This window comes from Pollicipes pollicipes, unplaced genomic scaffold (genome assembly GCF_011947565.3).
Source record: "Pollicipes pollicipes isolate AB1234 unplaced genomic scaffold, Ppol_2.1 Scaffold_6686;HRSCAF=7923_pilon_pilon_pilon, whole genome shotgun sequence".
Taxonomy (NCBI): domain Eukaryota; kingdom Metazoa; phylum Arthropoda; class Thecostraca; order Pollicipedomorpha; family Pollicipedidae; genus Pollicipes; species Pollicipes pollicipes.
In genome coordinates, this window is record NW_023596921.1 from 290,691 (window position 1) to 317,868 (window position 27,178).

Below are 27,178 nucleotides of genomic sequence, written 5' to 3' on the forward strand. Positions count from 1 at the left end.
GCCCTCGGGTCACAGTCCGGGTCAAGTCGCACAGATGGCAACGCTTATAAAAAAATCTAGCAAAAGACCCAGCAAAATAACTAACTCTTGCTATGCAACTTCATTACAATGGTGAAAAAATAATCGCTCCAGTCGACTCTAGCTAAAAAGGTGATATGTTATTCTACTTACAAGGCTTAGTTTACGTTCACGGGCGATTGTCACTGGTGCTCACACTTACCTTGAACCAAACAGGCGAAGCCAGTATCGACGAGAACACGATGGGGAAGCAGCTGCCGCCTAGTTTCGGAAGAGCTCCGACCGTGTAGAATGACTTCACGCATACTGACCGACGATTGGCGTCTTGGTGTCATCCCAGCAGCGATGCTCACTGCTGTGCCCGTCACCTAACTCGAATCTCCATGAGAGCACTGGCCGCTTCCCGCGTCGCCGACACATATCTCATATAAGGCGCCAAGTGGTCCTCATGTTGTCGGAAAATAGATTTACTGGCAATCTAGCTGTGGATGGGCACTCGCTGGCGAGATCAAACAGTGAACCAGCGAGTTTGATATGATTAATTTTCAGTCGTAGAGGCACAAGCCTGTTCATGGTCAGATGAAGTCAGTGGGCGGGGCGGACCGTGCCGAGCATGGGGGCATGTTAAACTTTCGCTGCCGAATTCAGCCGTGGTCGCTACCGAATTCAGCCGTGGAACTGGAGTTTCACGATCGGATTAGGGGAGGGGGGGGGGGGGAGGTGGATCTCGAACGCAAATCATCGCTTAACGTGAGCGCTGATCCCAGAAATCCCTCCAACCAAAATGTTCGGCCTTTTTTAATGATCCCGCCCGGTGACCAACACTTCTGAGTGTGTCGCTAAGAGCCCGCGATTTTCATTTTCGAAGGAAACTAAATCAAAACAAATTCATCCACCTAAAACGATATGCCCCGCATATCTGTCACCGATGGGAAACGATCCCGCCCACTCTGGCTTTCATCCTTGGTTTTTGCCGATTTGTCAATGACACTGCCTTGGGGCAGCGCCAGCACGCCGAGGCGCTTCCGCCATTTTATTCGCTGAGCGACAAGTGTCACGCATATGCCTGGCAGCACGCCGCGGATTAGGGTGTCACCTGAATCTTGTGCTACGCAAATAGCACAGGCTGACTGATGCGTTACAGAGATGCACAAGCGCGCTTGTGGTTCGTGTCGCACATTTCGTCCGACATTGCATTTGTGATAATTCCAATTGTCGTTCGTTCGCTGGTAGCAGCCGACCTGCTTGCAAAAAGCTTGGTATATACGCACACACACACACACACACATATATATATATATATATATATATATATATATATATATATATATATATCATGTATGTATGTATGCGAAGGAAGCGGCATGATTATACCATTGAAGCGTTTAGGAATCAATATATAGTTATGGAGTAAACCATGTGAGCAAAACTAATTAAAATCCAACATCAGACGACCTTCCCATTAAACCAAACCGCCGCGAGTTGAGCAACAGGTGTCGGCCAGCTCTTCTTTTGTCCATCCATTCGCTTTTCCTTGCTCGCTTGCTCGTTCACACAGAGCACGTTGTCCTGGTCGCTATCCGGATCGGACCGCCACACGCTTTGACGATCGCCTAAATCTGTCCTCGCTGCTGCCTCCTTGCAGGAGAACTTCCAAAGCCGGGTCAACTCTTCGGTATATATAATCCCACACATGTACACAATGGCCCCGACGGAGCCAATCACATTGTATCCTCCACATGCAGCTACTGATCATAGTTGCATCATCATCATCATCATCATCATCATCATCATAAAAGTGGCGGCGTATAAATAGACTAGCACTATCTCTGGGGATGACGAGGTAATATTTACGCGCGCGTGCGCTTCACAGAGACTGGCCTTGGCCAGCGGTTAGGGGACGCGTTAGACGAGACGAACACAGGACTGCTAGACGAGCAGTAACGTACGGCCTACAGCAGCCGCGCGCGCACGGACGGCTAAAGCTTGGCTGTTGGACCTCCGCCCTGGACAGGGTCGCGGTCTTCCGACCCGCCAGCCACAGCCACGGGACGAGGGTACGTGGCTCCAGGCATGTGATTTTGTTCAGGGCGGCTGTATGCGCAGCTTAGAACGAACAGTGGAAGGAAAATGAAACATAGGAGGGCGGAGACAGGTATGATCATAACGTGGCGTGAACGTATCTCTCCACGGGTATACACGAGACTGTCGCTCAAGCCTATGCGATGATGCGATGACAAGCAATTTTGTCCGTCGATTACCCTGGCCAATTACGCAAAAGCCGCCACAACTTCATCCCTTGACTGCTGTTGGATAGGACAAGTTCAGCCCTCAGCTGACCCATGCAAGAGCGGGGCCAAACCGTCCAGGGGTAGCAGCCAACTTAACACTTATAGAACGGACAAGGGGTGAAACTAAACTCAAAACGACAGCGACGCCCACAACAAATCCAAGACTAACGTCTACGAGACCCTCGGTCCGGGACGGCCGGAAGAAACGGCCGGAGATGACGGGGGGGGGGGGGGGGGGGGGCTATATCAGAGGGCATGGCTTACATGGCGTCCATGCAACGAAAGTTGGCGGTCGTTTGAATTAAATTTGCATTCTCGAAGGTCGCGAACACGAACAGGCCAACTCGAAAGGTGTCGCGGCTTTACAATAAAAAGAACGATATTCCTCGGCCACTTTGCCATCCGAAAAACTGCCCAAGAACCGGAGGCCTAAGCTAAGTTTGATGGTAAATGTATGACGCGACAGCCACCGGACAAAGCGGCCGCTGCTACCATTCGAAAAAAGTGTTTCGCGTATTCAGGACACGATTAGTGGTTTTCGGAGAAAAAAACTTTCGAGGATCAGGGAAGGAGAGCAAGGACGTTCGTGCATCTATTTTTAGCAAGCCCCGACAAAGCGACACGAAAGGCTGACAGGTAACGCGAGCTCGGCTCTGGTCAGAAAAACCCGCCCCCGCATGCTCGTCACCTCTCTCAGCCGTCCCGGCGACAAAAAGCAAACACGCTGAATGGCCGACCAAGACAAAACTCAATAAACATGACTACGTAATGTACAGACACGGCAACGAAACAACGCGCGACGTCACAGACGCGATCAGCGAAGGTGTGGCCAGAGCCAGTCAGGGCGGTGCCGCGTATCCGGGCGCGGGTCCGTGTGGACGGTCACTGGCTTCTGCTCTCCTGCCCGGAGACATCGACAGGCGGGCACGGGACACGGACGGCGGGCATTCGAGGTCACACAAGGTCACACACGCCACCTAGCCAATCTAGGGAAGAAGAGAGGAACGGTGTTAATGACACATGAGACGGAGCTGAACCAAAGGGCGGTCGCTGAGCACCAAGCCGTGGCAACAGTTAATGACGGTGAAACGAAAACGCCGACCCAGGTTAAGTGCAGTGACTGCGGCTAAGACGGATAACAATAGGCGAGCAAGCAAACAATGACACCGTTTCCCATTGAGTGACGTTGACGACAAACACATAAAGCAAACTGAGCCCTTCAAGGCCAAACCAAAGAACAAAACGTACGTCTACGACAGGGTCAGGGAAGTTGTCAATGCTTTTATACAGGGGACTGAATCTTGGGTTAATGCACAAATGCGTCCTAAAAACGGCTCCTGATTAAACAGAGGCGTGACAACAATGGCTTCGACCAGTCTTTCGAACGAGCGGGCCGGGTTATTTGAAAGTCCGCGGCTTTCTTTCAAACCAAATGTTTTTGTAATGAAATTTTTGGCACAAACACGGAGTGCAAACTTTCACCGGACAAAATACAGCATTCCACTTGACCACTGTATTGTTGTGAAAAGCGATACACAGTACAAATGACGTTATCTATGAACACTATGAACACGCACTGGCATACAACAGCACAAGACCCTCAGGCCAAGATCATTGCACCATTTCCATCATGCTCTGTGTGTATTTGGCATGAACATTTACTGCGCTCTCATTTGTCCTTACCAACTCAAACAGTACGCATCTAATCGTGAAATGAAACAGCTGCTCAGACTCGGTTTTTGTACCAATACGTCAGCCGCCGGGCTAGCGCCTAGCGTCAGATACCGTCAGATCTGCAGACCCGTCCACGCGACTCTACAGAGACACTCCCACTGTGGTACAGACTGCGTGCGCGTCCAGGACCCGCCGGCCCTGCCAGCTGGCGCCGAGGCCGGACCACAGAGGGGCGTCCGTCTCTGGCTGCCGCGGGCGGGACGGAGCGGAGCGCCCCGGCCCCGGCCCCTGAGGCGGTCGGCCGTGCCTGGAGCGCGGAGAGCGTGCGCCGGCACCCGCCCGGTGCACAGGCGCAGTATCACAGTGGTGCCGCGGGCGTCACTTACTTGAACTACGCCGCGGGCGGCCGGCTAGTACGGCTTGGCGGCGTCTTTGGAGCGCTTCAGCTGCACCTTGAGCCGCTTGGTGCCGATCTGGAAGCCGTTCATGGCCTGGATGGCGGCCTGCGAGCTGCTCGGGTTGTCGTACGACACGAACCCTGCAACGGCGCGACGCGTGACGAGGACATGCCGCGAGGGACAAGTGGAGGGACCCCATCATAGCCCAGCAGGGACACGTGGCGGAGCTCTGTTGTAACCCAGTATGGACACACGACGGGACCCGTCGTGCCTCAGCAGAGAAACGTGACTGGAACCTGTCGTACGCCGGCAGGGACAAGTGACCGGGACCTGTCGTACGCCAGAAGGGACAAGTGACCGGTACATGTCGTGCACCAGCAGGGACAAGTGACCGGGACCTGTCGTGAGCCAGCAGGGACAAGTGACCGGGACCTGTCGTACGCCAGCAGGGACAAGTGATCGGGACCTGTCGTACGCCAGCAGGGACAAGTGACCGGGACCTGTCGTACCCCAACAGGGACACACTTCGGGGGATCTATCGTGCCCACGCAGGGACACGCGCTGGGATCTGTCGTGCCCCAGCACGTGTAAGGGCTTCTCAGACGGTAGCTAGAATACCCGCTCAGTCCACATCGTCCGGGCCGCTTCAAAACGTCACTGATGCGAAACCGATTGCGTGAAGGTACCAGCGTAACAGTGCAACTTGGCCAGACATTCATACCAAAATCACAAACACACACACACACACACACAAACATCAACATGTCATCTCTTGTAAATGAAGCACGCCACTACATGCTGTGAGCCTTGCCATTGCAGATCATTGCCATTGCAGATCAGTCGGCCGTCTCAAAAGTTCAGTGAAGAAGTGTCGGTGAGGTCACTCGCTGAGGGCGTGACGTCACGCACGGCAGGCGACCCGCTCACCGGAACGCTTGGAGAAGTTGGTCTGCTCACCGGAACGCTTAGAGAGGTTGATCTGCTCAACGGAACACTTGGAGGCGTACCGCCCACCGCAACATTCGGAGAGTTGATCTGCTCACCGGAACACTTAAAGAGGTTGGTCTGCTCACCAAAACACTTGGAGAGGTTGGTCTGCTTGTCGATGAAGACCTTGGCGGAGATGACGTTGCCGAAGGGCAGGAAGGTTTGCGCCAGGTCGGAGTCGGTGAACTCCTGTGGCAGGTGGTAGATGAAGAGGTTGCAGCCATCCGGGCCCTCCATCTGACGTCCTGCCGGGTTGCTGGCCGCCGCCAGCGCCGGCTGCGTGTAGGCCGGGTACCCTGGCCAGACCAACAGCTAGGCTTAGACGAAAGTGCCACACAGCTGGTGATCTGTTACCTCAACACCCGACGCTCGAAGCTGTCCGCAGAGAGAAGTACAATGACGAACAGATACGATTCTTGCGACGCCTGGAACATGATAACGAAAGCTGACACAAGGATACGTTTAATCTTTAACTATGGCCTTTCTGGTAGTTTTCCGGGGGAGAGAGGTGAGGCCATAGAAATTCGTTAGAACGAACACGAACCACAACATAGCATTCATGCAGCACAATCACACATTGATACCATACAAGTGGAGCACAAGAGAGAGAGAGAGAGAGAGAGAGGAGGAGGAGAGGAGAGAGAGAGGAGAGAGAGAGAGAGAGAGAGAGAGAGAGAGAGAGAGAGAGAGAGAGAGAGAGAGAGAGAGAGAGAGAGAGAGAGAGAGAGAGAGAGGAGAGAGAGAGAGAGAGAGAGAGGAGGAGAGAGAGAGAGAGAGAGAGAGAGGAGGAGAGAGAGAGAGGAGAGAGAGAGAGAGAGAGAGAGAGAGAGGAAGAGAGAGGAGAGAGGGAGAGAGAGAGAGGAGAGAGAGAGAGAGGAGAGAGAGAGGAGAGAGAGAGGAGAGAAGAGAGAGAGAGAGCGGAGGAGAGAAGAGAGGAGAGAGAGAGAGGAGAGAGAGAGGAGAGAGAGAGAGAGAGAGATGGAGAGGAGGAGAGAGAGGAGAGAGAGAGAGAGAGAGAGGAGAGGAGAGAGAGAGAGAGAGGAGAGAGAGAGAGAGGTGAGAGAGAGAGAGAGAGAGGGAGAGAGAGAGAGAGAGAGAGAGGAGAGAGAGAGAGAGAGAGAGAGAGAGAGAGGAGAGAGAGAGAGAGAGAGAGAGAATCCCTTCCTTACTCTCTATGCATTTTTATACTATATCCACATGTTTGTGCATGGTTGCACACATGCGTGAGCGTTGGGTGTATCTATATCCCAAACACATCAGAATACCTCGCTCTGTCTGCTTCTGCTGACTTGGACGATCGCAAGCCTTACCTGTGTACTGCTGAAGCGCTGAGTACGAGCCGAGTGAGTCCAGCCCCGATCCGGCGCCGAGGCCGTTCAGTGACGTTACTGATCCGGCCCCGAGTCCCAGTGACGTCACCGGCAGAGAGGAGACCGGACTGGACTGTCCCAACGTGCCTGAAGTGTCAGGCACAGGCTAGCTCAGGCGGGAGCAGCGCAGGGTCCCCCCATCACGGCGTGGGTGATGACGTCAGGCGAGCAAGGGGTCCGGGAGGAGGCAGGCACTTGAGTGTTGATTACGTTCGGAGTTAGGGCATCCCGCTAACATGTCACCGACTAAACTTCAGCAATAGTGAGAGGCATACTTTTCTAAACACATGCAGCTTTTGTTAAAGCAAGTTACTAACCTTCGGGTTAGAGCAGCATGCATTTAGCTGTGTCAATTCCTCATTTTTTTTTTAGGGGCACGGGAACCGCTTTCCAGCTGCGTACTATGTGAAGCTTTTGAGCGGGTCCAAGTGCACAAGGCATTCCCGCAGTATTATAGTATTTCAAGGAATTAACACGATTTCCGTTTTTTTAGTGGCATTCATTGGTGAAATACAAATTTGCAGCAATAGAAATCGAACCGAAACTGTTACCGGAGCTCTAGTTGAACACAAGTGTAGACAAGTCTGACACAAATGGAATTACCACTAAAACTATTGTCCACGTGCATGGCGTTGCTTATCGATCACAGGCCTTCTGTTACATTGTACATCTTGATTGATATTACACGGTACGCTATTGACTACAGCATCAAATCAAAACAATACAATAGGTCGTAGATTTTGCCATATTTTCGCAAACACGCCCTTTTTTAAATGAGTATAGTTGTCGAAATTTGCATAGTTTGGAGTTCTTATGGCAAAATACTAATCAGTAAGCTTTAGCTCACCTAAAAAGTTCTGCCGAAACATGGATACTTTTATGGCTTGTCGTATACGATTCGAACTTGAGACTGAAATGGGCGGCGCAACGGCTAATGGTGTTACTGTTTGCACAATGCTTCCTCGCTAGTCCTCCTCAGCTGTCAATAGTCCTTCTTGGCTGTTAACAGTCCTCCTCTACACAGTCAACAATTCTCGGTGGTCCAGTGGTTCGATCGTCAGCTTCTAGCCAAGAGATTGCGGCTTAGAAGGTTGAAGCTACCAGGAGTTTTCGAGGCTGATATTGGTTTATGCCAAGTGTCCTCAGGTCGGCCTTCCAGACCAGATACCAACGGTCATGACCGGGGAGGTCGGCCCTCCAGACCAGATACCAGCGACCATGGCCGGAGAGGCCGGCCTTCAAGACCAGATACCAGCGACCATGGCCGGAGGGGTCGGCTTTCCAGACCAGATACCAGCGACCATGGCCGCAGAACCACGCTGCTGAAGCACTGTGTAAACAAGAACGTCCTTGACAGGGGCAATAGTACAAAAAATTCGATCTCTCCAGAACGTGTTAATCCAGATCTTATGGCGTTTCAAACATTGCGCGTAGTAAACTCCAATAAAAATAAGTAGGGACAACCAGACGCCTCGTAATTACCAACTCAACGCGGAGAACAGTCGCATGAACCGCATACTTCTACGAAGCGAGGCAACCACGTCGGCGTTTCGAAATGTCATGGTTGTTTTCAGCCCCTCCCACTGATGCACTAGACAGCAAAGCTCAGCGATGTCCCATACCAAGCGGCGTCACCACACAAAGCAATGGCAGGCCTCCTCGTTCTACCTACCACAGGACAGGCCGTGGATGCCTAAACTGTTAGAGTTCATAGCAGCCAGAGAAGCCAGGTTGACCGTAGTCAAATCTACAAACGAAGAACACGTGAGGTCAGGCGACAGAGCACCAGAGGTCACGCACATACACGCGCACGCAAACACACACGCACACAAAGGTCGGTGCATTGACGGGGTCAAAGGCCGGGTAACACGAGTTACGAAACGAGTTGTTCCAGCATGCACCAGAAAGCGTCCTCAAAATGAGCATATGCCAGTCAATGGACACGAAAACATTGCTGATGATTTACAAAAGGTCATGCCAAACAGGTATACGAAGATATTGCTCAACAGGAGGCACGTGAAGCAGCTGACCGACAAACACAACACCGCTCAGAGTGTGACTGGTGGTATTATAAAGATTTACGATGCGACGATTAACACAAACGACAAGTCAGGTGGACAGGTCGTTAACTCCAGAGTGTCAAATTGTCGTATAAATGGAATGTGCAGTAGTAATAGCTGCTAAATATTAATTTAGAAAAGAAATTAACTGACACAACCGCACCATAATGATAACCAAACGTCAGTCTCCACCGCGAGGTCCAAATCGCGCGAGTACTGACCAAAGGGAGACCAACCACAGCACACACACACACGGCGCAGGAAGCACTGCATCCACTTGCAAAACAAAACACGCCAGTCCAGGACAGACAAGCCTGGACGGTCCTGCCCGGAGCCAGGGATCGTGCAGCCCAAGCGGGGGGCGGGAGGGGCGGGAGGAGGGGCGGCGGGCACTCACTGGGCGCCGTGCCCTGCAGGCTGCTGATCAGTGACTGCAGACCTGAGCTGGACAGGTCGGGTGTCGAGCCGCCGTTGGCATGACCTAGGGTCACGCCCGAGCCCGTGTGGTGCAACCCGGTCAGCCCCTGAAGACCTGCAGCGAACGACGAAGGTTGGAAAGCTTCAGCGCAACACACAGTTAATCACAAACAGAGGATCTCCGTAGATCATTAGGGGGCGGGAGAAGGGGGGGGGGGCGGACAGACAGTGAACGCCATCGCGACATCCGCCTGGCCCACCGCCGCTATAAAAATTCAAACACAAACAGTTTTGGCAGGTGATATTTAGAACGACTACATACTTCGTCCGCGGTGTATTTGGAGGTGTGTTTGTGCAAACAAGCGCACTTGCCTCGTAAACGACAACAATCAACATGCAGATGGGTTCTTTCCAACGAGCATGCCCCCGATAACGGCGCATTTTATGCTGGCATGGTGACAGCGACCCTGTCGTGAGAAGGTGATCACTGGCGCCGGAGGGCGGCCGGGCTTCGTAAAATCAACACCAGGTGGCCCACAAACTAGCACGACCGCGCACCGGGCCGCCGCCGCCCGAACGGCCGGAGCCGCCGCCCCGCCCGCCAGAGCCACCCTCTCGACTGCAGGCACCGGCCCAGCAGCCCACCACTGTCCTGGACTGACGCTGCCGTTGCACACGTCGTTCGTACTGAATTGGTCGCCGCGCTCGCTGCCAAGTGGCTGCTCTGGGGAGGGATGAAGGCGGCCTCGGTCGGCGGCACCTGCCGGGCGAGAGCCAGAGCCGTCCGTCCTCAGGGGACGCCACGAGTGCCCGCCGACAGCCGTGCCGCGTGACACGTGTAGCACGTGGCAGCGGCGGCGGCGGCCTCGTTTGTCTTGGCTCTATTGACGGCGCTGTCTCGGCGGCAGCACAGGTGCTGTTGTTACCACAGTAAATGGCCCGCGGGGACCGCGGGAACGCCGGCGGACACGCCACACCCGTCCAAACGGGCGACATCACAAGAGGAGGGTGTCAAGCTGAGAGCGGACACGACAGCGCCGACGCACCGACGCACCCGGCACGGAGCGACGGCGAAGCGGTTGCGCGACGTCGGCCGACGAATTGCAACAGGTGGTGAGTTGTTTACGAGCGAGGCCACCTGTCCAGAGCGCAGTGCCGATGTGTTCACCGGGAGGTGAAATGGAACCTTCCGAAGGCGCCAGGCGCATCAGTCAGTTCGTGTTTAAGTAGCAGTCGCCCAAAAGGCGTCAACGGCAGCCATTCAGATAGCTTATTCAGCCACTACGCCTCAGTCAGATGGTGTGTCAGCCGACCGAGTGGCGCCCGTAGCTCACGGTGACACGCGATGGCACTGACAGCCCGCGGCGGCGTCACTGTCAGGACGGCGATGGTGTAATCCAGCTGATCCGGCACACAATACTCTGGCCTGTCCATTGTACGCTCCAAACGGCACTATCGGCGCGTCCGGCCCCGTTTAACATTCCGGGCGGCATTTTCTGGGCCGGTCCGCCCGGCGCCAGCTGTTGAATGAGAGGGCGGGCAGTGAGTCCCGAGAGGGCCATGGAACGGAAGCACAGGGAACGTAGCTGGGTGCAGGATGCTGGGGGTGCTAGGCAAGGTGTGTTTGCCATGGCCCCAAACATGAGCCAGGGGGGACATGCCGTTAGAAACGCGAGACGGAATAGGTGATGGACGGAGCATTGTCAGGTGGGAGAGAGAGGCTTTATGAAGCAGGAACTGTGGTTTTAACAAACATAAACCATCACATGATGGCAGTTGTTGTCCGGAACCATGCATCATTTGGCCCTTTCCGATATCCTGGCAGCTTGAGAGTTATTTGTTTTGGAGATAATTCCGGCACTGGATGATTACAGGGGGAGTGGCGCAAAAGTGAACGTTGACGGAAATGATGAAATAGACCATCGAGCACAAACTGCTGATATCCTCAGTTCAACTCTTGCCGACTGCGTGCCTCTACAATCATCCAATTCTGGGACTCTAACGAGAATCTGCGATGTTAATCACAAGTAGCCAACAACTGAAACTAGCCAAATGTGCCCGCCGCGCGGCCCGCCCCGTCCCCGCCCATCACGTGCCAGCCTGTGCCGTGACGTACCGTGGCCGTTCTGGAGGCCGGAGGAGAGCAGAGGTGATGAGGACAGGCCGCCCAGACCGCCCATCGGCGGCAGCGTCAGGCTGCTGCCCGCATTCAGCTGCTGCAGGAGCTGGAACGGTCGGCGGTCACCTGTCAGAGGACGGTGGGGCGCGCCACCGGCGGGACATTTGGCCAGCACCGGGGCCAGCACACACGCCCCCGCCAACTGCCGCTCGTTAATAAGCCCGCCCGGCAGCCGCGGGCCGGCACGTAAATCGCACCCCGGGCGGCGGCGGAGGCGCGGGCGCGACAAGGGCCCGCTATTTATACCGATCGCATGAAGTGCGCGTGTTGGCGCAGCCCCGCCCCGCCGGCCGCGCCCCCTGCAGTCCCCAACAGAGGCCCCGCCCTGCCGGCCACGCCCCCTGCCCTCAGCAGGAGCCCCGCCCGCCGGCCACGCCCCCAGCCCCCAGCAGGGTTACCGAGGGCTTCTCTTGAAACAGCGGCGGTGGTGGCGGCCGGCGGGAGGGCGGCTCCTATACCCGACGGTGGGTGCGGGTGGGATTAGGCAGGGAACACGGAAGAATGCTGGGCGCGGTGGAGCGATGTGTTCGTGCAATTGGATTCCTAAGCCTACGAAATGGAGAGCGCGGTGCCCAGCAGGCGTTCATGAGGAGACGGTGTCTATCTGTTAGGCCGACAGCTGGGCCATTCCCCATTAACCCGGCTTAGCCGAGCAGCGCCACCACCTGGTGCACTTAACAAAACAGCACAGCTGCGCTGACGGTGAGGGGCCACTCGGTCCGCGAAATGGAGACAAATGGCATGGCCGGCACGGCACAGGGCTGATCCCCGCCGCGGGTCAATGGGTCATTAGTGCTGTTCTTGGCCGATGGTCGCGCCTCAGAAATTTGGGAGGATTTGATTGGGTTGCAAAGAGAAAAGTATCGAGCTTGATTTCAAGAGCCCTTGTCTTCTTTGCGTTAAAACTAAGTCCATCCTCCGTCGTTCATCACACAATTCGCAGAACACATTCGGGACGTGCATCCGTCTTTTTCACATCAGCATTCCAGCGCATCGCAAGACAATCCTCCACTTGGCGTTCTTGGATGGGTGGTAACTCGCTCGCTCCACACTAGTTCTTTAGCATGGGACGCGGCACGGCGTTCCTCATGACAGCATTGCTGTCGTGGTGACTGTAAAAGGGTGAACATTTCATCGCTGACGCCCGCGACCGTCAACCAGTGACCGCTCACGGTCACCGTGTCTCGTGGTAACCGTCAGCCAGTGACGGCCGCGGTCACCGTGTCTCGCGGTAACCGTCAGCCAGTGACCGCCCGCGGCCACCATGTCTCGCGGTGACCGTGGGACCGCCCGCGGTCACCGTGTCTGGCGGAGGCGGACTGCGAGGCGCTGCGCCAGCCCAAACACCGGCTCGCCAATCATAAGTTGGCCGCATTGTCTGCCGTTCATCAGTCGGGCAAATAAACTGCTCTCACGCCTCCGGGCCGGATGTAAACAGAGCGCAGGTGGGACGGCTCGCGACCGGCGGCCCCCGGCTGCGTCGCCCCGGGCCGTGTTTACGCCCCACCCGGCAATATGCAGCCTGTTTATTTTCGGGACACGATTATCACGTCGCATGAAATCGGACGGTGCCGGAGGGCGCAGCCGGCGAGAGTGGGCGGGAGAGAGGTCATGACAATTCACCTGTTAACCACGTGCCGGTCGCGCATAACGGAGGAGGCGCCGACGTCTCATTAGGGGGCTCACATGAATGATGGGCACTTTGTCGGCGCGTGCACCCCCTGCCGGCCGACAGGTGCGCCGGCCGCGCAGCGTGTCCAGAGCTGACAGCGTGGCCCCGTGCCGGGCAGGCGCCTATTTTCGGCGCCCGGGGGCGGCCCGCGACCGCGGCGCGTCGGCGACAATGATGGCGCGGCTCGGCGCCGAGGCCCGACAGGTGATTAAGAGGCGGGACGAACACGAGACGCCTGGCGCGCCCACCATTTCGGGACATGGTGGCCGGAGATGAGACGTGGGGGTGCTGTTCGGCCTCGCAGGCAGGGGAGTGAGATTTCAGTGGTGTCCGGCGCCGAGATGGGAAGACAATTTACTGTTCCGCGCGGTAAGCTTGGTCTCAGACCTGCCATGTTTTACTGTTCGTCTGCGCGTGGGGCTACATATGAATGATTGATGACTCCGCAGCGTGCATACGGTACGGGCCCACGCGACACATTGTTGCATATGGTCCTTGACCTTGCAGCTTGCCTTACGTTCACGCCCATCATTCGCAGCGCTTCTGAGAGATCACGAGAAGCTCCCTCCTGAGCCGCGTTTCATCCCGGCGGGCTCCGTACCTCCGTCCGTGTCACAAACTGCGGCACACGGTTGATTCATACATTCCTTTGCGCATGCCGCGACCCATCCGGCCGTGCTGCACGCGTGTCTGTCGAAATCGGACTGCACCATGCAGCGATGATCTTACTTTGCTGTCATCCCTCACAGTCTGTTCTTCTGCGTGCCACGTGCAGTAGGCTGGATCCCGTGTTCGGTGCTCTCTTGTTTATCCCTTCTATGCCGTGCATGTGTCTCGGGATTCCAACAGTCCATCCCGGAACATCCCTCGCGAGTTTTGCCCCCTCTTTGCCATGCGTGTCTCCGGGATTCCAACAGTCCATCCCGGCGCGTCCCTCGCTAGCTTTGCAATCTGTCAGACTACCCCGTCCCACGCCAGCACTGCAATCTTTCCCCCCAAATTATCCGTCCGTCCCGCTACCTGTCACGTCATCTGCGAGGCCCGCAGTCTTTTCCAGAACATTCCTCGCGAGTCCCATCAGTCTCTCCCACCGCCTCCCTGGCGGGTCATCAGTCTCTCCCACCGTGTTCCTGGGGAGCCATCAGTCTCCCATCGCGACCCTGGCGTGTCATCGGTCTCTCCCACCGCCTCCCTGGCGAGTCATCAGTCTCTCCCACCGCGACCCTGGCGATCATCGGTCTCTCTCACCGCCTCCCTGGCGAGTCATCAGTCTCTCCCAACGCGACCCTGGCGATCATCGGTCTCTCCCACCGCCTCCCTGGCGAGTCACCAGTCTCTCCCACCGTGTCCCTGGGGAGTCATCAGTCTCTCCCATCGGGACCCTAGCGAGTCTTCAGTCTCTCCCACCGCCTCCCTGGCGAGTCCCGACAGTTTCCCTCACTGCCTCCCTAGCGAGTCCCGTAGTCCATTCCGCCGCGCGTCGGAGGGGCGCCGCAGTCTGTGTGCCGCCGGTGACGGCCGGCGGCGGCAGATTAGCGGCCGCGCGCCGCTGATCGCCGCGTCACCGGAAGACGGATGGCGCCCCGATTAGTTTGGCATCGGGAGACCGTCGGGCCGGCCGAGCGGCGCCGCCGGCTGGCAGCCGCAGGGGCGGGGCCCGGCCGGGCCGCCGGCCGACCGCCCAGCGCGGCGCGAACCGCCGGGTCGGCTGCCGCTGACGTGCGCCGGCGGCAGCGGCTGGCGCTGACACGCTCGGCGCCGGCGCCAGGGCCTAGCCGCGCGTCGGAGATGGGTCCTGGCCCAATTTCCACGACTGGTCGATTGAATGTGAGTTAACTAATGGCCGGTTATCACGACAAATGAGCTAGGCCCGCCGATCTGACATCTCTCTTCCGTTCATCACTGAGTTATAGTGGTAAGACACACTGTACAGGGTTGACGCCACTGGCACCAGAAGTGTCTATGACGGACCACTCGTGAGCCCAAAGCGCCAAGCTCTCCTGACCGGGCTCGTTCATCAAACTCTTGAGATCGCTGCCACCCCGTGAGCTAGCCAAAAGCATCAGCCTTTGAAATCTCTGGTCAAGGCTCTGCCCATTTGTCTTACGAACGTTTAACGGACGAAGGATGCACGGTTGTCAAGTGGCGTTCTTCTGAGCGCTGTTTCGAAGGTCGATAACGACGAGAGCGACCACAGATTAACCCAGGGTCACGCATCGAGTGCAGGACGGTATAATGGCTTGGCATGGACGATGTCAGGGCTATCGGTTAGTAAAAGGACAGATGACTCGCTCATGCCCTTTAAAGGCACGAACACACAGCACAACTTCGACGCCACGCGCACTCATTAACTCCCGCCGACCGGCCGGGGTGAGCATCGCGACCCGACCGGCCGGGGTGAGCATCCCGACCCGACCCGTCGGGGTGAGCATCTCGACCCGACCGGCCGGGGTGAGCATCCCAACCCGACCGGCCGGGGTGAGCATCCCGACCCGACCGGCCGGGGTGAGCATCCCGACCCAGCGCTCGGCGATGGCGTTCACTCACGGCCAGGTACTGCGGGTTCAGAGTCGGCGCGCTGACGCCGGATGAGCCCCAAAGGTTGGTGGCCAGGCCCTGTATCCTCTTGGCGTCCTTCTCCTTCTGCGTGTCGGCGAACTTGACCACCAGCGGCGCCGAGCAGCCCTGCGGGCACGTACAGGACGGAGTGGTGACGTCACACGCCAGGCGGACATGATCACATGCGGCCAGAGCTGCTGAGGGCTGCCACGAGACGGGGTGACCGTGAGCAGCCCGGCTGCACCGGTGGAACTTGGCGAATTGGTGGACTGCCCTAGCCGACGGGTTTATGCCGTCCGCTGGCCTGCCGAGAACGACAGGTGGCGTCGGACGATCTGTTAGAATGCGCGGCTGTCCCAGCGAGTGAGGAGCGTACCTCGTAGGTGTGAGCCGAATCGGCAATATTCAGTAGGCCTACGCCCTGGCTTCGGGACACCGAGAGCAGCATCGCAACACAAGAGCGGGGGGGGGGGCTGCGCAGGCTGGCCCAGGCCGTCTCGAGGGCGTGTGGGAGCGATTGATACAGATTGACAGAAACTGACATAACAGGGCTTCTGACAGAGTATTATTATTGGCATGGCGTCAGCATCTACGCCATCCTCCAAAGGGCAGCCCATCCACACGCCGAACGGCCATCGCTGAGCCGGTTTCTGCCGACTGACGACAGATGGCAGCACCAGCCGGACGTCCGCGCCGGCGGCAAGCCGGTAGACACATCGGCCCGTGCTCCCTGTTCGGCAGGGAGTGGCCACGCCTCATCCGCCGCCGCCGCCGCCGCCGCCCCGGTCACAACCGTGAAATGGACACACGACTGGGCAGGATGCCACCACTGGGCCATTGTCGAACATTGGAAAGCATGACCGGCCGACAAAGGGAACAAGAATCGAGTGTAAACCGTCAACACCGAGGGCGGTCACATCAACAATGTTGACCTGGTATAACATATGTTGTTTTCAAAGTGATACGGTCCGCCCAATGCAACAAACACTTCCTGTGCGAGCTCATGAAATCTCGTAAACATCTGTTTGCTTTCACAGATATCAATACAGAATGAGCTGATTGTTTTGAGAGGATGTTTATGTGTCTGAGCTGTCTCGCCACCTTTATTAATGAAGTTGAATATATATAATAAATTCATGCAGTTTAAATGATCGTTTGTCTTGCTTGACCAATACAGGCTCGCAAAAACAACTTCCTATTCACGTCGAACGACACTATGTTTCACAGCAGCTCATTGGGTCACTAAACTGAAAATAACTGAATGGTATTTCAGAGACGATCTCCAGCTGCGGTACGTCACGAACGACTATAGCAACGGACGGTGTCTGCACGCATCAACTCGATGCGACCACCGGCTGTCGTAACTAAAACTCCCAAGGATTCAGCACATGCCTCAACTTTGCGGCGGCAGTGCCGACTTAAGGACCGGTTCTCGACATTTTTAAGCCGGGATGGCCTTCAGTTCAGCCGCGCGCCAGAGGACATGTCACCGCGGCTGAATCTCATTTCCATCAGAGGTGCATCTGGAAACGTTGCAGCGTTTCCTGAGTGCGCTTCGGATGTGGAATACTGATGATGGGAACGCACCTCTGGTGTTTTGAAAAATGTACCTCGTTCACGTCTACGCAAAATCAACCGGTTGTAGGTTCAAAAATGGACATCAAACGTGAGCGTATACACATTTGCAGACCCGCTGTTGCTCGCTCATTTGACGGTGACGTGCACGACAAATGATTGCGTTTAAGTTCACCTGGTGTCTAATGGTTTCAAACAGAAGTTCATACCTGTTCGAAGCAAAATCACAAACAAATTCTTCCAAGTAAACATTAACGTTTCGCTTCCCATCCAGGGAAGAAACACAAGGTTCTTCGAGACAAAACCGTACACATGATACCTGAAATTCCGTTGATCCATACCACATCATGTTCTTTTGCTAATCATCATTCCAATCTCTTAAATTCCTTGCCGAGCCCAAATGGCTAGCAGGCTGAGACGGCTTAGCGATTTGAGCTGCCGAATAAGGACACCGCACATCGGAGCTCATCTGTCTGAATACTGGCCAGGCAAGGGGGCACACGCACAGCAACCGCTTCCCGCACCAGGGCCTCCCCCCCCCCCCCCCAGCGCGGCGGCAATGCCGCCCGGGCCAGGGCCGCGGCCCCGGCACTGGCTGTGACTCCCCTGTGACCCGCCGGGACCTCCCGCCCTTCCGCCAGGGCCTCGCTCCCAGCGCGTCGGCGCCGGAACGTCGCCACCGGGACCCCGGCCCCGGGGCGGCTCCCCCTGTGACGTCACGTGCTCAGCTCACCTCCATTGTTTGCGCCTGGTGCATGCCCTTGATGGCCGCGATGGCGTACTGGCGGGAGGCGAACGTGACGAAGGCGCAGCCTGCGGATCAGGAACGTTCAGTAGGAGAGCACGGCCTGCTCAACAATCAATCAGCCTCTGTTTTTCTTCGGGCAAAACCTTAATACTGCACTTATTCAAGAGGTTTGTATTCCAGGTCTCCTCCAGGCTCGTATTTGCCAGCTTTGGCTCACATGTGCTCGCAGGGAGGACAAACATCATTTCCAAGCGCGAGAACAGAAGTACGATGATTGCATCTCAAAGAAACAAAACTGTGACGCCTATCCAACTCGGTACCAACAACCCACGGAATCGTGTTGCTGCAAGTACGGGCGCCCACCGAAGGAAGCACACCGCACTTCGCGTGCCGTCCATGCGCCGTCACTCTCGCCAAAACGTGCCGCCCAATAATGGCGCGCGGCCTGCATAACTCGGGCCGTGCCGGACGCGCAGCAGCCGCAAGGGGGCGTGCGGTAACGGCCAGTTTCGCAGACCGGTCACCAGGCTCTGCGGCGGCGGCCGGGGCTCTGAGGACCGATCGCCTGACCCCGCGACGGCGGCGGCGGCGGCATTGAGGACCGGTCACCTGAACTCGCGGCGGCGGCGACGGCCGCTCTGAGGACCGGTCACCTGACCGCGCGGGCTCTCCCGCCCTGCAGACCGCAGCGCGCGCCGCACCGCGGCGTGCCAGACCTCGGCCCGGTCACAATAACACGCCAGCTCTGACCGCCGAGCGGGCGGGATCTCCGCCAGTGACCGCGGCCAACTGGTCTCCCTGCCCGTCCTGGTGTCCCGAGCGGTGTCGGCACGGTCCCCAGCGTGCTCTCCCCGGCGCACATCCGCCGTTTTGCGGCAATTACAATGGCGCGCCGTCGGCCACCAGATAGCGAACCGGTAACGCCGGTTTGGCGGCGTCACCAGCCGAGCGAGTGACCGGATTCCCGCCAAATACGCCGAGCCCGGCCCGCCGGAGGACGCTGGCCCCGTCTGCCGAGGAGAGACGCGGCCGGGGGAGGGGAACGCAAGGCGCTGCCCCGGCGCGACGGAGGAACAGTCCCGCTTGGGGCAGGCGTCATGCCAGGTGAGGGAAGTGAAGTCGGGGGAGGACTGTTCTGTCAGGAGATTAATTCCATGTGCGGAGTTGATTCATGCCTCATATACCATTCCCAGGCATGCCTATGGAGGAGTTACCTGCGCCTTGAGTTCACAATCAAGCAACGGGAGGCATAACCAGTCTAGGTCTCTGGCAACTGTCCTCTGGTGTAAAAAGAAACGTTGTGAACTTTTCTATCGAACCAATGGCACCGTCAGACAGGGGCAGACCGTCAAACGGGAGCGGACCGTCAGACTGGGGCGGATCATCAGACGGGGGCGGACCGTCAGACAGGGGCGGATCATCAGACAGGGGCGGACCGTCGGACAGGGGCAGACCATCGGGGGCAGACCATCAAACGGGGACGGGACGTCAGACTGGGGCGGATCATCAGACGGGGGCGGACCGTCGGACAGGGGCAGACCATCGGGGGCAGACCATCAAACGGGGACGGGACGTCAGACTGGGGCGGATCATCAGACGGGGGCGGACCGTCTGACGGGGCGGACCATCAAACGGAGGCTGACCGTCAGACGGGGGCTGATCATCAGACGGGGCGGACCGTCGGACAAGGGCGGACCATCAGACGCGGCGGACTGTCGGACGGGAACGGACCGTCAGACGGGGACGGACCGTCAGACGGGGACGGATCTTCAGACGGGGGCAGACCATCAAACGGGGCGGACCGTCAGAGGGGGCGGATCATCAGACGGGGGAGGGGGGGGGACCGTCACCGCCGGCCCGGCTGACGACGCGTCAACAGTGGCCGCCAGACGCTCACGACACGACAGTACACCGGCCACTGGAGTGACGCGCGCCGGACCCCGAGCGACCCCGCGCCAGCCGACCCTGTGCCACGCGGCTCCGTGTCACCGACCGGGCAGCGTGAATCGGCACCAGCACAGCGGCAGGACTGGACAAGTCCACGGACAGGATCGGACACAAACACAGGGACACGAACGGGGACGGACACGGAGCTGGACCTGAGCCAACACACATGTCCGGAGGGATGTGAGACACGGAGACCGGAGAGGGCCGGATGGGACACGGCATGAGACCGAACAGAAACAAGCCCCCACGCATACGAACAGGCCGGACAGGGACCGTATAAGAATGACCAGGAACATGGTACACGGGTAGGGGACAGACAAATATCGCGGATGTCTCGTTCACCGTTTTCCCGCTGGAATTCATGAAAAACCTCGGCTTGTCTTCCACAAACGGTTTTCTTTCAAGGATCAGGTCATTAGCTAAGGAGTTAAGCTATTTGAAGCCAATGGAAATATACGGTGTTCTACTGCGTCCAGCTTATGCTTCTAAGCATCGCAGCCCACGTCATATTTTCGAGATAAACTTAGGGATCCTTCCATCTACCAAGCGGAGGCAAATGCCCACATGCAATTTGGACTCCGCGGTAAAACACTGCGCATTAGTAACATAGAAGCACAACTTTCCAGCGGTATACTGCCGTCCAAGAAAATGTCACTGCGGTGCACTGTTTCTCCCGCCATCCCATTCACCTATTCTATAACCATGATAGTAAAAACGGAGGGACCGAGTCAGCCACTGGGCCGATTCGGCACGCTGGCAATCACATAATTGCATCGTAGTAAGAGCGTTGAGAGGCGTCCAGATGGCCGTGTCCCGCACGATGATGCAGCCCGGACAACCGTGTCCCGCGCGCCGACGCAGCCAAGACGGCCGTGTCCCGCGCACCGGCACAGTCGGGACGACCGTGTCCCGCGCGCCGGGGCAGTCAGGACAGCCGTGTCCCGCGCGCCGGGGCAGTCGGGACGACCGTGTCCCGCGCGCCGGGGCAGTCGGGACGACCGTGTCCCGCGCGCCGGGGCAGCCGGGACGGATCGTAGGGCAGCGCCAGCCCCGCGTCCGCCGGCGGGGATCCGATTCCGGGTCAGCACGCCCGGCGGAATATTGATCAGGCTCGAGATTCCTCCGACATGCGGAACGCCGACTGAATTTTCCTTAAGACGTTGGGAATTCCAGCCACACGGCTGACCAGGTACGGGCATATTCAGCCCAGCAGCACAGCACTGAACTAACCACCCGCTGTTATCGGTGTATGATGCTCCCGTTAGCACGCTCACCGAGACCTCCGAACACGCTCCCCTGGCCAAGCGGCAAGCTCTAAACTTACTCGCCAAATATGCATGGCCCGCGGGCACCAATAACACATCAGGCGCAAGTCACAACACCGTAAATTATGCATGATTAGCGCGTGAGGCGGCCGCACTTCATTACCCGCCGGCTCAAAACAGCTGGGGGCGCGAGGCTGCGCCGTGCGTCAAGATAACCCGACGCCGTCAGCGGAGGCTGCACATCACCTTTGCTGTGACCGTTCTGGTCCCGCAGGACGGTGCACTCCTCGATCTGGCCGTACGACTGGAACATGGTCCGCACGTCGTTCTCATTGCATTTCTTGCTCAGCATGCCGACGAACAGCTTCCGCTCTGCAATGAGAGGTGCAGAGGTGTCAGTGTTGACTGCAGCGAACGGCGAGCTGGTAAGGATAGGGGATACAAAGAGATGTGCAGTGGTGTCAGTGCTGACTGGAGCGAGCAGCCGGCTGGTACGGATAGGGGATACAAAGAGATGTGCAGTGGTGTCAGTGTTGACTGGAGCGAGCAGTCGGCTGGTACGGATAGGGGATACAAAGAGACGTGCAGTGGTGTCAGTGTTGACTGCAGCGAGCAGTCGGCTGGTACGGATAGGGGATACAAAGAGATGTGCAGTGGTGTCAGTGCTGACTGGAGCGAGCAGCCGGCTGGTACGGCACAGACCCAATACGTTTTTCTGGATTGATTTTCACGTCATATATGTCTTATTGTACACACACAAACACACAGACTATATATATATATATATATATATATATATATATATATATATATATATATGTACATTACGGTGCATTTTATAATTTACTTACAATCTACGAATTCGGTTCAAGCTTCGTAACTTTGTAAACATATATGCATAGAAATATGTAATATTGCATTTCATTGCATACACTATAATGTAAATAGATTGCTGGCTGTGTCAAGAACAGATGATGCTTTAATCCAGGGTGATATGGCAGCACTGGACGCAAGTCTTGGGGAGGGATTTGCGTCGCACGGAGCGACATGGTAATAACGGCTATAATCGTTATAGCCGTAATCGTTAGCCGAGCGACATCGTTATAACGATTATTGTTAGACGTTTGCGTTGGCTTTTATTTTCATCAGTAAGTGCACCGTGACCAAATGATATGTACATTAAAAAAGCACACAGTAACAAAAGTACCGTGTGAGAAACTGCTTTACCGATCGGCATGGTCAGAATACCAGTGACTCGAAGCCCGTGCCAACGAATTTGTTACAGTACCGTACGCCTATGGCCTGAATGAAAAGCACTTGGAATTTTACCAAGAACTGGCCCGACGTGCACAGAGGCAACGCAAACATAGTCATGACACATTTGGCACCACATACCAATGGCGGAATTTGCACGATACATATCGATAAAACACAGCTGTCTGTTTTCACGGTGCTCGGTCAGGTGCGGAGTTGCATTACCATAATGGAGCACGGAGCGCCATTAGTGGCACGCCATGGGCCAGGTGACACTTTCCTGAAGAGTGTTACTGATAGCGATACGTCGAGCCCAATGCAAAATGCCTCACGATGGCAGACAGGATTTGAGGGGTTCGCGAGATATGTTTCCGATGACCGCCTGCGCCCGCCATGCTCCGATGATCGCTTGCGCCCGCCATGCTCCGATGATCGCTTGCGCCCGCCATGCTGATGTTGACAAAAATGATCTGCATGCATCCTCCACTGTATGTCGTTCAGTGGCAATGGCTTTTCTCCATCATAGTAGTGGACCATCAGCAAGAAACAGGAAATAAGGAGCAAACGAAGAGCACGGATACTCGCGCCTGGCATCCAGGTAAAGTGCGCGTCAGACCAGGAGAGCCCACTTTAGAGCACACTTATCACCATGTGTATTAGGACATCACGCATAAACAAAACAACGTTGGTATCACTGACTCAAGTGTAGAAGTCGTTTGACAAGTGACGTTCAGCTCTGCATAGTCATACGCACTGCATTGCCGATGCCTGCGTATCGCTATAATTGTGGATTCTTAAACAGATAAACGCTTTTTAACAGGTCCGTCCGCCAACAATTTTTCATGGTTCACTGAAACTGTATCGGCTGTTAAGCGTTACCTTATGACGTCTAATGACCTTATGGCGTCTAAAACACGGATGTTAACTTTTAGTGTTACTCCCACGACATCTTAAAAATAGAGACGCCACAGTCGGATCCCATATTTCAACAATTACCAACAGAAAGAAAGTGGTCTCACTGGAAAAAATAGACAGGCAGGATCTGTGAAATTGATTTAAAAAATGACTCAATATAAAGTCAACGGGCAGAACCAGTCTCCCACACCATGACTTGCAAAGTAACCGCCATATCTGTCTGTCGGAGCGAAGTGGATCAGTTGGATGTCTACTTGATGCGATTTCTGTGGCCGCGACGGGCTAGAGGCCGTTTCAGGAAGCATGTCTTGCCGTCCGGTTGTGGAGTACTGAACGGAACGCCAGACAGAAACAAGAGACGTTTTTTCCTGACTGGCTGGAGGACAGTCCGGCGGTGCGATGGGTTTAGCAGTCTCAGACGGCTGTGCAGACCCCAGCGGACGCCCCGGCGCGGTGCGGCGAGGCCTGTGCGCTGCGTGGGTGTATCACGTGCCGAGCAGTCTTACAGTCGCATTAGCTAATTAGCCGGCTGTCAGATTGTACGGCAGTCACCGGCCGGGCGACCAGTGCCATCGAGCCGCTGGCTGCCGCGCACATGGCGACTGCGCCCCACGCGGGGTTGTGCCGCGCGCGGCGGGACGCTCCAGCGCCTCAGGTACTGCCGCACGCGACGGGACGCTCCAGCCCTTCAGGTACACTGACGGGACGCTCCAGTGCCTCAGGTACACTGACGGGACACTGCAGCCCCTCAGGTACACTGAACTTCAGACAGGCCAAGCGGCACCACGGCCCGCTTCCGTTTCTGTTCGGCACTCATCTCGCAATGTTTGAATGAAAATGATTCATGGCCCGAGTTCCGATTTCAATTAAACCTAACATGTTTACTGGATGAATACAGCATTTGTCTGGTTATCACGTTCCCCTGTTTTGTGGCATAAAAGAGGCGGAAGTTTCCGCATTGTTGTCGGCGATAAAGTTCAGCAAAATGGGCCGTTTCCTCCTATTATGTCAAGCAGCCAAGCGAATCAAGTGCATACCGCATTGTTAACGAGCCATTGACCACAGCGACACGAGTCTCTGACGCCACCTGTGGCAAGCACGTGAAACCCTATCCACTTGTAGTAAAGGCGGGTCATCCAACCAAGAAGTCCAGCTCTTCTCTCGTAGTGCGGGTTACCCACACGACAACGGGCACGGTGGCAATGCGTTGTGAGCTGCGGACCACCGAGACCGCGCTGGCTGTGAGGCGTTACCACCGAGTAAGCACACGCCCGCTGCGGAATAGCCGTGGGTGGCGAAGGCGCCGTCTCGACCGCACGGGCCGGCTGACTGATGGCGGACGCGATAGGAGACCCACCCCGTCAACACGGCCGCTATGTTGTTGGCGTGCGGTAAAAACAGGGGCCGCCGCGGCCGGCGGCGGTCGCGCGTCACGGCCTGCGTCCGCGCCGCGCCGCGCCGCACCGCGACGTGACGTGACGTGACGTGTCTCTCCTTGGCCCGTGGGGCACCCCGGACGCCGCCGGCGCTCCGCTCGGGGCGTGAGCGCACGCCGCGTCCGCGGCGGCCCAGCGGCACGGCCGGACGGAGTACGGAGGAGCGCGGGCGCGACCAGGCCGGCCGGTACGGCGGACGGGCCTCCGTTGATCCCCGGCAGCCGGCCGTCAGCGGCGACGCGTGACGTCACGCAGCCCTAACCGACGCGTGACGTCACGGTCTGCCCGACGCGGCGGCCACGTCACGCCGGCCGGCCGAATGCCGTCCAGCGTCGGCGCCTGGAGGCCGCCCTGCCGCCGCCGGGGCGCAGCGGCACCTCTGGGAAGCCGCCGCTCTCGGCGGTGGACCCGCCGCCTCGGTCAGGTGGGGCGTCGGCGGGCGGGCCGGGCTGGGCCGCGCGGGGTGGTGTTTGCGCGAGAAGGACTTCACAGCCGGAGGCGGTGGTGATGGCGGCGGCGCCTCGACAAACAGGTCTGGAATCTGGCGGCCGGCGCACGGGTCGGCCGAGGTGTTGGGCGCCGCAGCTAGCCCCCGGAGGAGGCGGCGCACACCGGCCCGGGGAAGGCAACGCACGGCGTCCCTGGGAGGCGGCACACAGAGGCCGCCTTGTCTCGGCCGACTTGGCAGCGGGGAAAGCGAGGCGAATGCCTCACGTCGGGGAGACTGGAAGTCCGGTTCCTCGATAATTATCTATTTTTGCTGCCTCAGAAACATCGGCAACCTGTTTACGGGGAATCTCCTATCCATCAGTAACAACGACCTCAGCTCCATGTCCGAAGGTGAGAGCTTCCAAATCGCGGTTATAAGGTAGATATTCGTGCAGCGATAATATTCTTTTTTTTTTGTTTTCCAACCTTTACACGGGTGGCTGCCTGACATCGTTAGCCTTGCCAATCATTCAAACAGGTATGAACAGGCACGAACAAGAGGTCTGTTGTCACGGTCCACACAAAAGCGCACAGTGCGTGGCATTTGCACACAGCTCACATGATAAGCTGAATGCAGAAACAGCGACACTTTGCCCAACCCAGTTAAAAGTGCATGATCTTGCGCATGCTTAAGCAATGGTGATAACAGCATCCACTCATCGTTGAATATAACGCATAGGCCCTCGACTATTAGGCATCGCACCCGCTTTTTATGATCACTCCGCAAGACATTCTAAAAACTGATAATTGTGGTGTAGGTTTGTGTCCATCAAAGTCGTCAATCAAAAACATCCGCCGCGCCTATCAAGCGTCAACGATGTATTTAGATGCAACGTCATCGAGCCGCGTCAGCCGCCTCGCGCCTCTCGTTACCTTGCTTCGAGTAGACTTGGTACGGCGAGAAGCCGATGGGAGATTTGAGATGGTACGGCACCACCTTCTTGGCCTTCATGGCGACTGGAGCCGGCTCGACGGACATGTCTGCGACGCGCTGGTCGCTCGGCGTCTCCCGTCCACCGGCCGTCGCTCAGCGGCGCCCCTCACGCTCCGCTCGGCGGCGGCCCGGTCCGTCCGGCAGCGGCGGCGGCTCGGCACGACTGCCGCCCGCTCCAGCGCCGGGGCCGCTCTGGGAGCGCACCGGCCGGCCACCGCGTCACGCGCGCACCTGGCCCGCCGTCCCGTCCGCCGCCCGCCGCCCGCCGCTCTAGTCGGCGCGCCAGAAAAACGGCGCGCTCGGCCGACGGCAGGACGTGACTGCGAGCACGACTCGCACCGCCGCCGCCGCCGCCACCGCCGTCTGCCAGCTCCCGGCACCGAGCGGCGCCGATCGGCAGCAAAAATTGGCGCCTGACCAGACTCCGCGGCGGCCGGGGGTCAGCAAGCCGTGACCTCACAGGGCGGCCGCGGGTCAGTATGACGGAATCTCGCAGGGCGGCCAGGGTCAGTATGGTGGCCGGGGGTCAGTATGACGTGAGTTCACAGGGCGGCCGGGGCCAGCATGATGGGACCTCGCAGGGCGGCCGGGGTCAGTGTGACGGGACCTCGCAGGGCGGCGGCAGCGGGTAGGGTCAGACCAGATGTCGACCGACGGTCAGCGTGGTCAGAACTCGCGGCAGCCGATGTTCAGGATAGACCAAGCATCGCAGTACGTCAGCTGGATCCGAACGCGCAGCGGCGGATCCAGCGGCAGGCCAAAAAGTTCGCCGATCAAAGCCCATGAGCTACAACCGAACGCTGTGATCAATGAAGCACCTGTGCACTCCCACGTTGGTAAGACTCGCGGGCGGGCCAGCATCCGTCCCCATCCCTGCCGCGCAATTTCAGTTCGCGAAAGTCATGTCCAACCGATGAAAATCCTTCTCTGCTGTCGGATGGTATTTTTAGTTTCGGCTCCGCCACCCACGTTTCCGGACGTGGCGGTACA

At 57.3% G+C, this 27,178-nt stretch overlaps 1 protein-coding gene across 2 annotated transcripts; it reads right to left on the reverse strand.

The window, feature by feature from the left end:
• Positions 1-1,682: 1,682 nt before the first annotated feature.
• Positions 1,683-26,336, reverse strand: LOC119107107 (CUGBP Elav-like family member 1). Of its 2 annotated transcripts, XM_037230478.1 has the most exons (11): positions 26,128-26,336; positions 21,407-21,532; positions 17,934-18,013; positions 15,614-15,751; positions 11,332-11,440; positions 9,196-9,330; positions 8,411-8,485; positions 6,679-6,825; positions 5,455-5,664; positions 4,370-4,521; positions 1,683-3,295 (listed from the first exon to the last, which is right to left on the reverse strand). In XM_037230478.1, the coding sequence occupies exons 1-10, from the start codon at positions 26,231-26,233 to the stop codon at positions 4,394-4,396; spliced, it is 1,254 nt and encodes a 417-aa protein (XP_037086373.1). In that variant the 5' UTR covers positions 26,234-26,336; the 3' UTR covers positions 1,683-3,295; positions 4,370-4,393. The 2 variants fall into 2 exon arrangements, with proteins under 2 accessions (XP_037086373.1, XP_037086374.1); XM_037230479.1 differs by lacking the exon at positions 8,411-8,485.
• Between the last annotated feature and the right edge of the window lie 842 nt (positions 26,337-27,178).

Coding starts and splice junctions, on each gene's coding strand:
- LOC119107107 (XM_037230478.1), bottom strand. CDS start 26,233: ATGTCCGTCGAGCCGGCTCCAGTCGCCATGAAGGCCAAGAAGGTGGTG. Junction 21,533..26,127: donor CCAAGTCTACTCGAAGCAAG/GTAACGAGAGGC, acceptor CTCTCATTGCAG/AGCGGAAGCTGTTCGTCGGC. Junction 11,441..15,613: donor TGAACCCGCAGTACCTGGCC/GTGAGTGAACGC, acceptor CGACCGTTCCAG/CTCCTGCAGCAGCTGAATGC.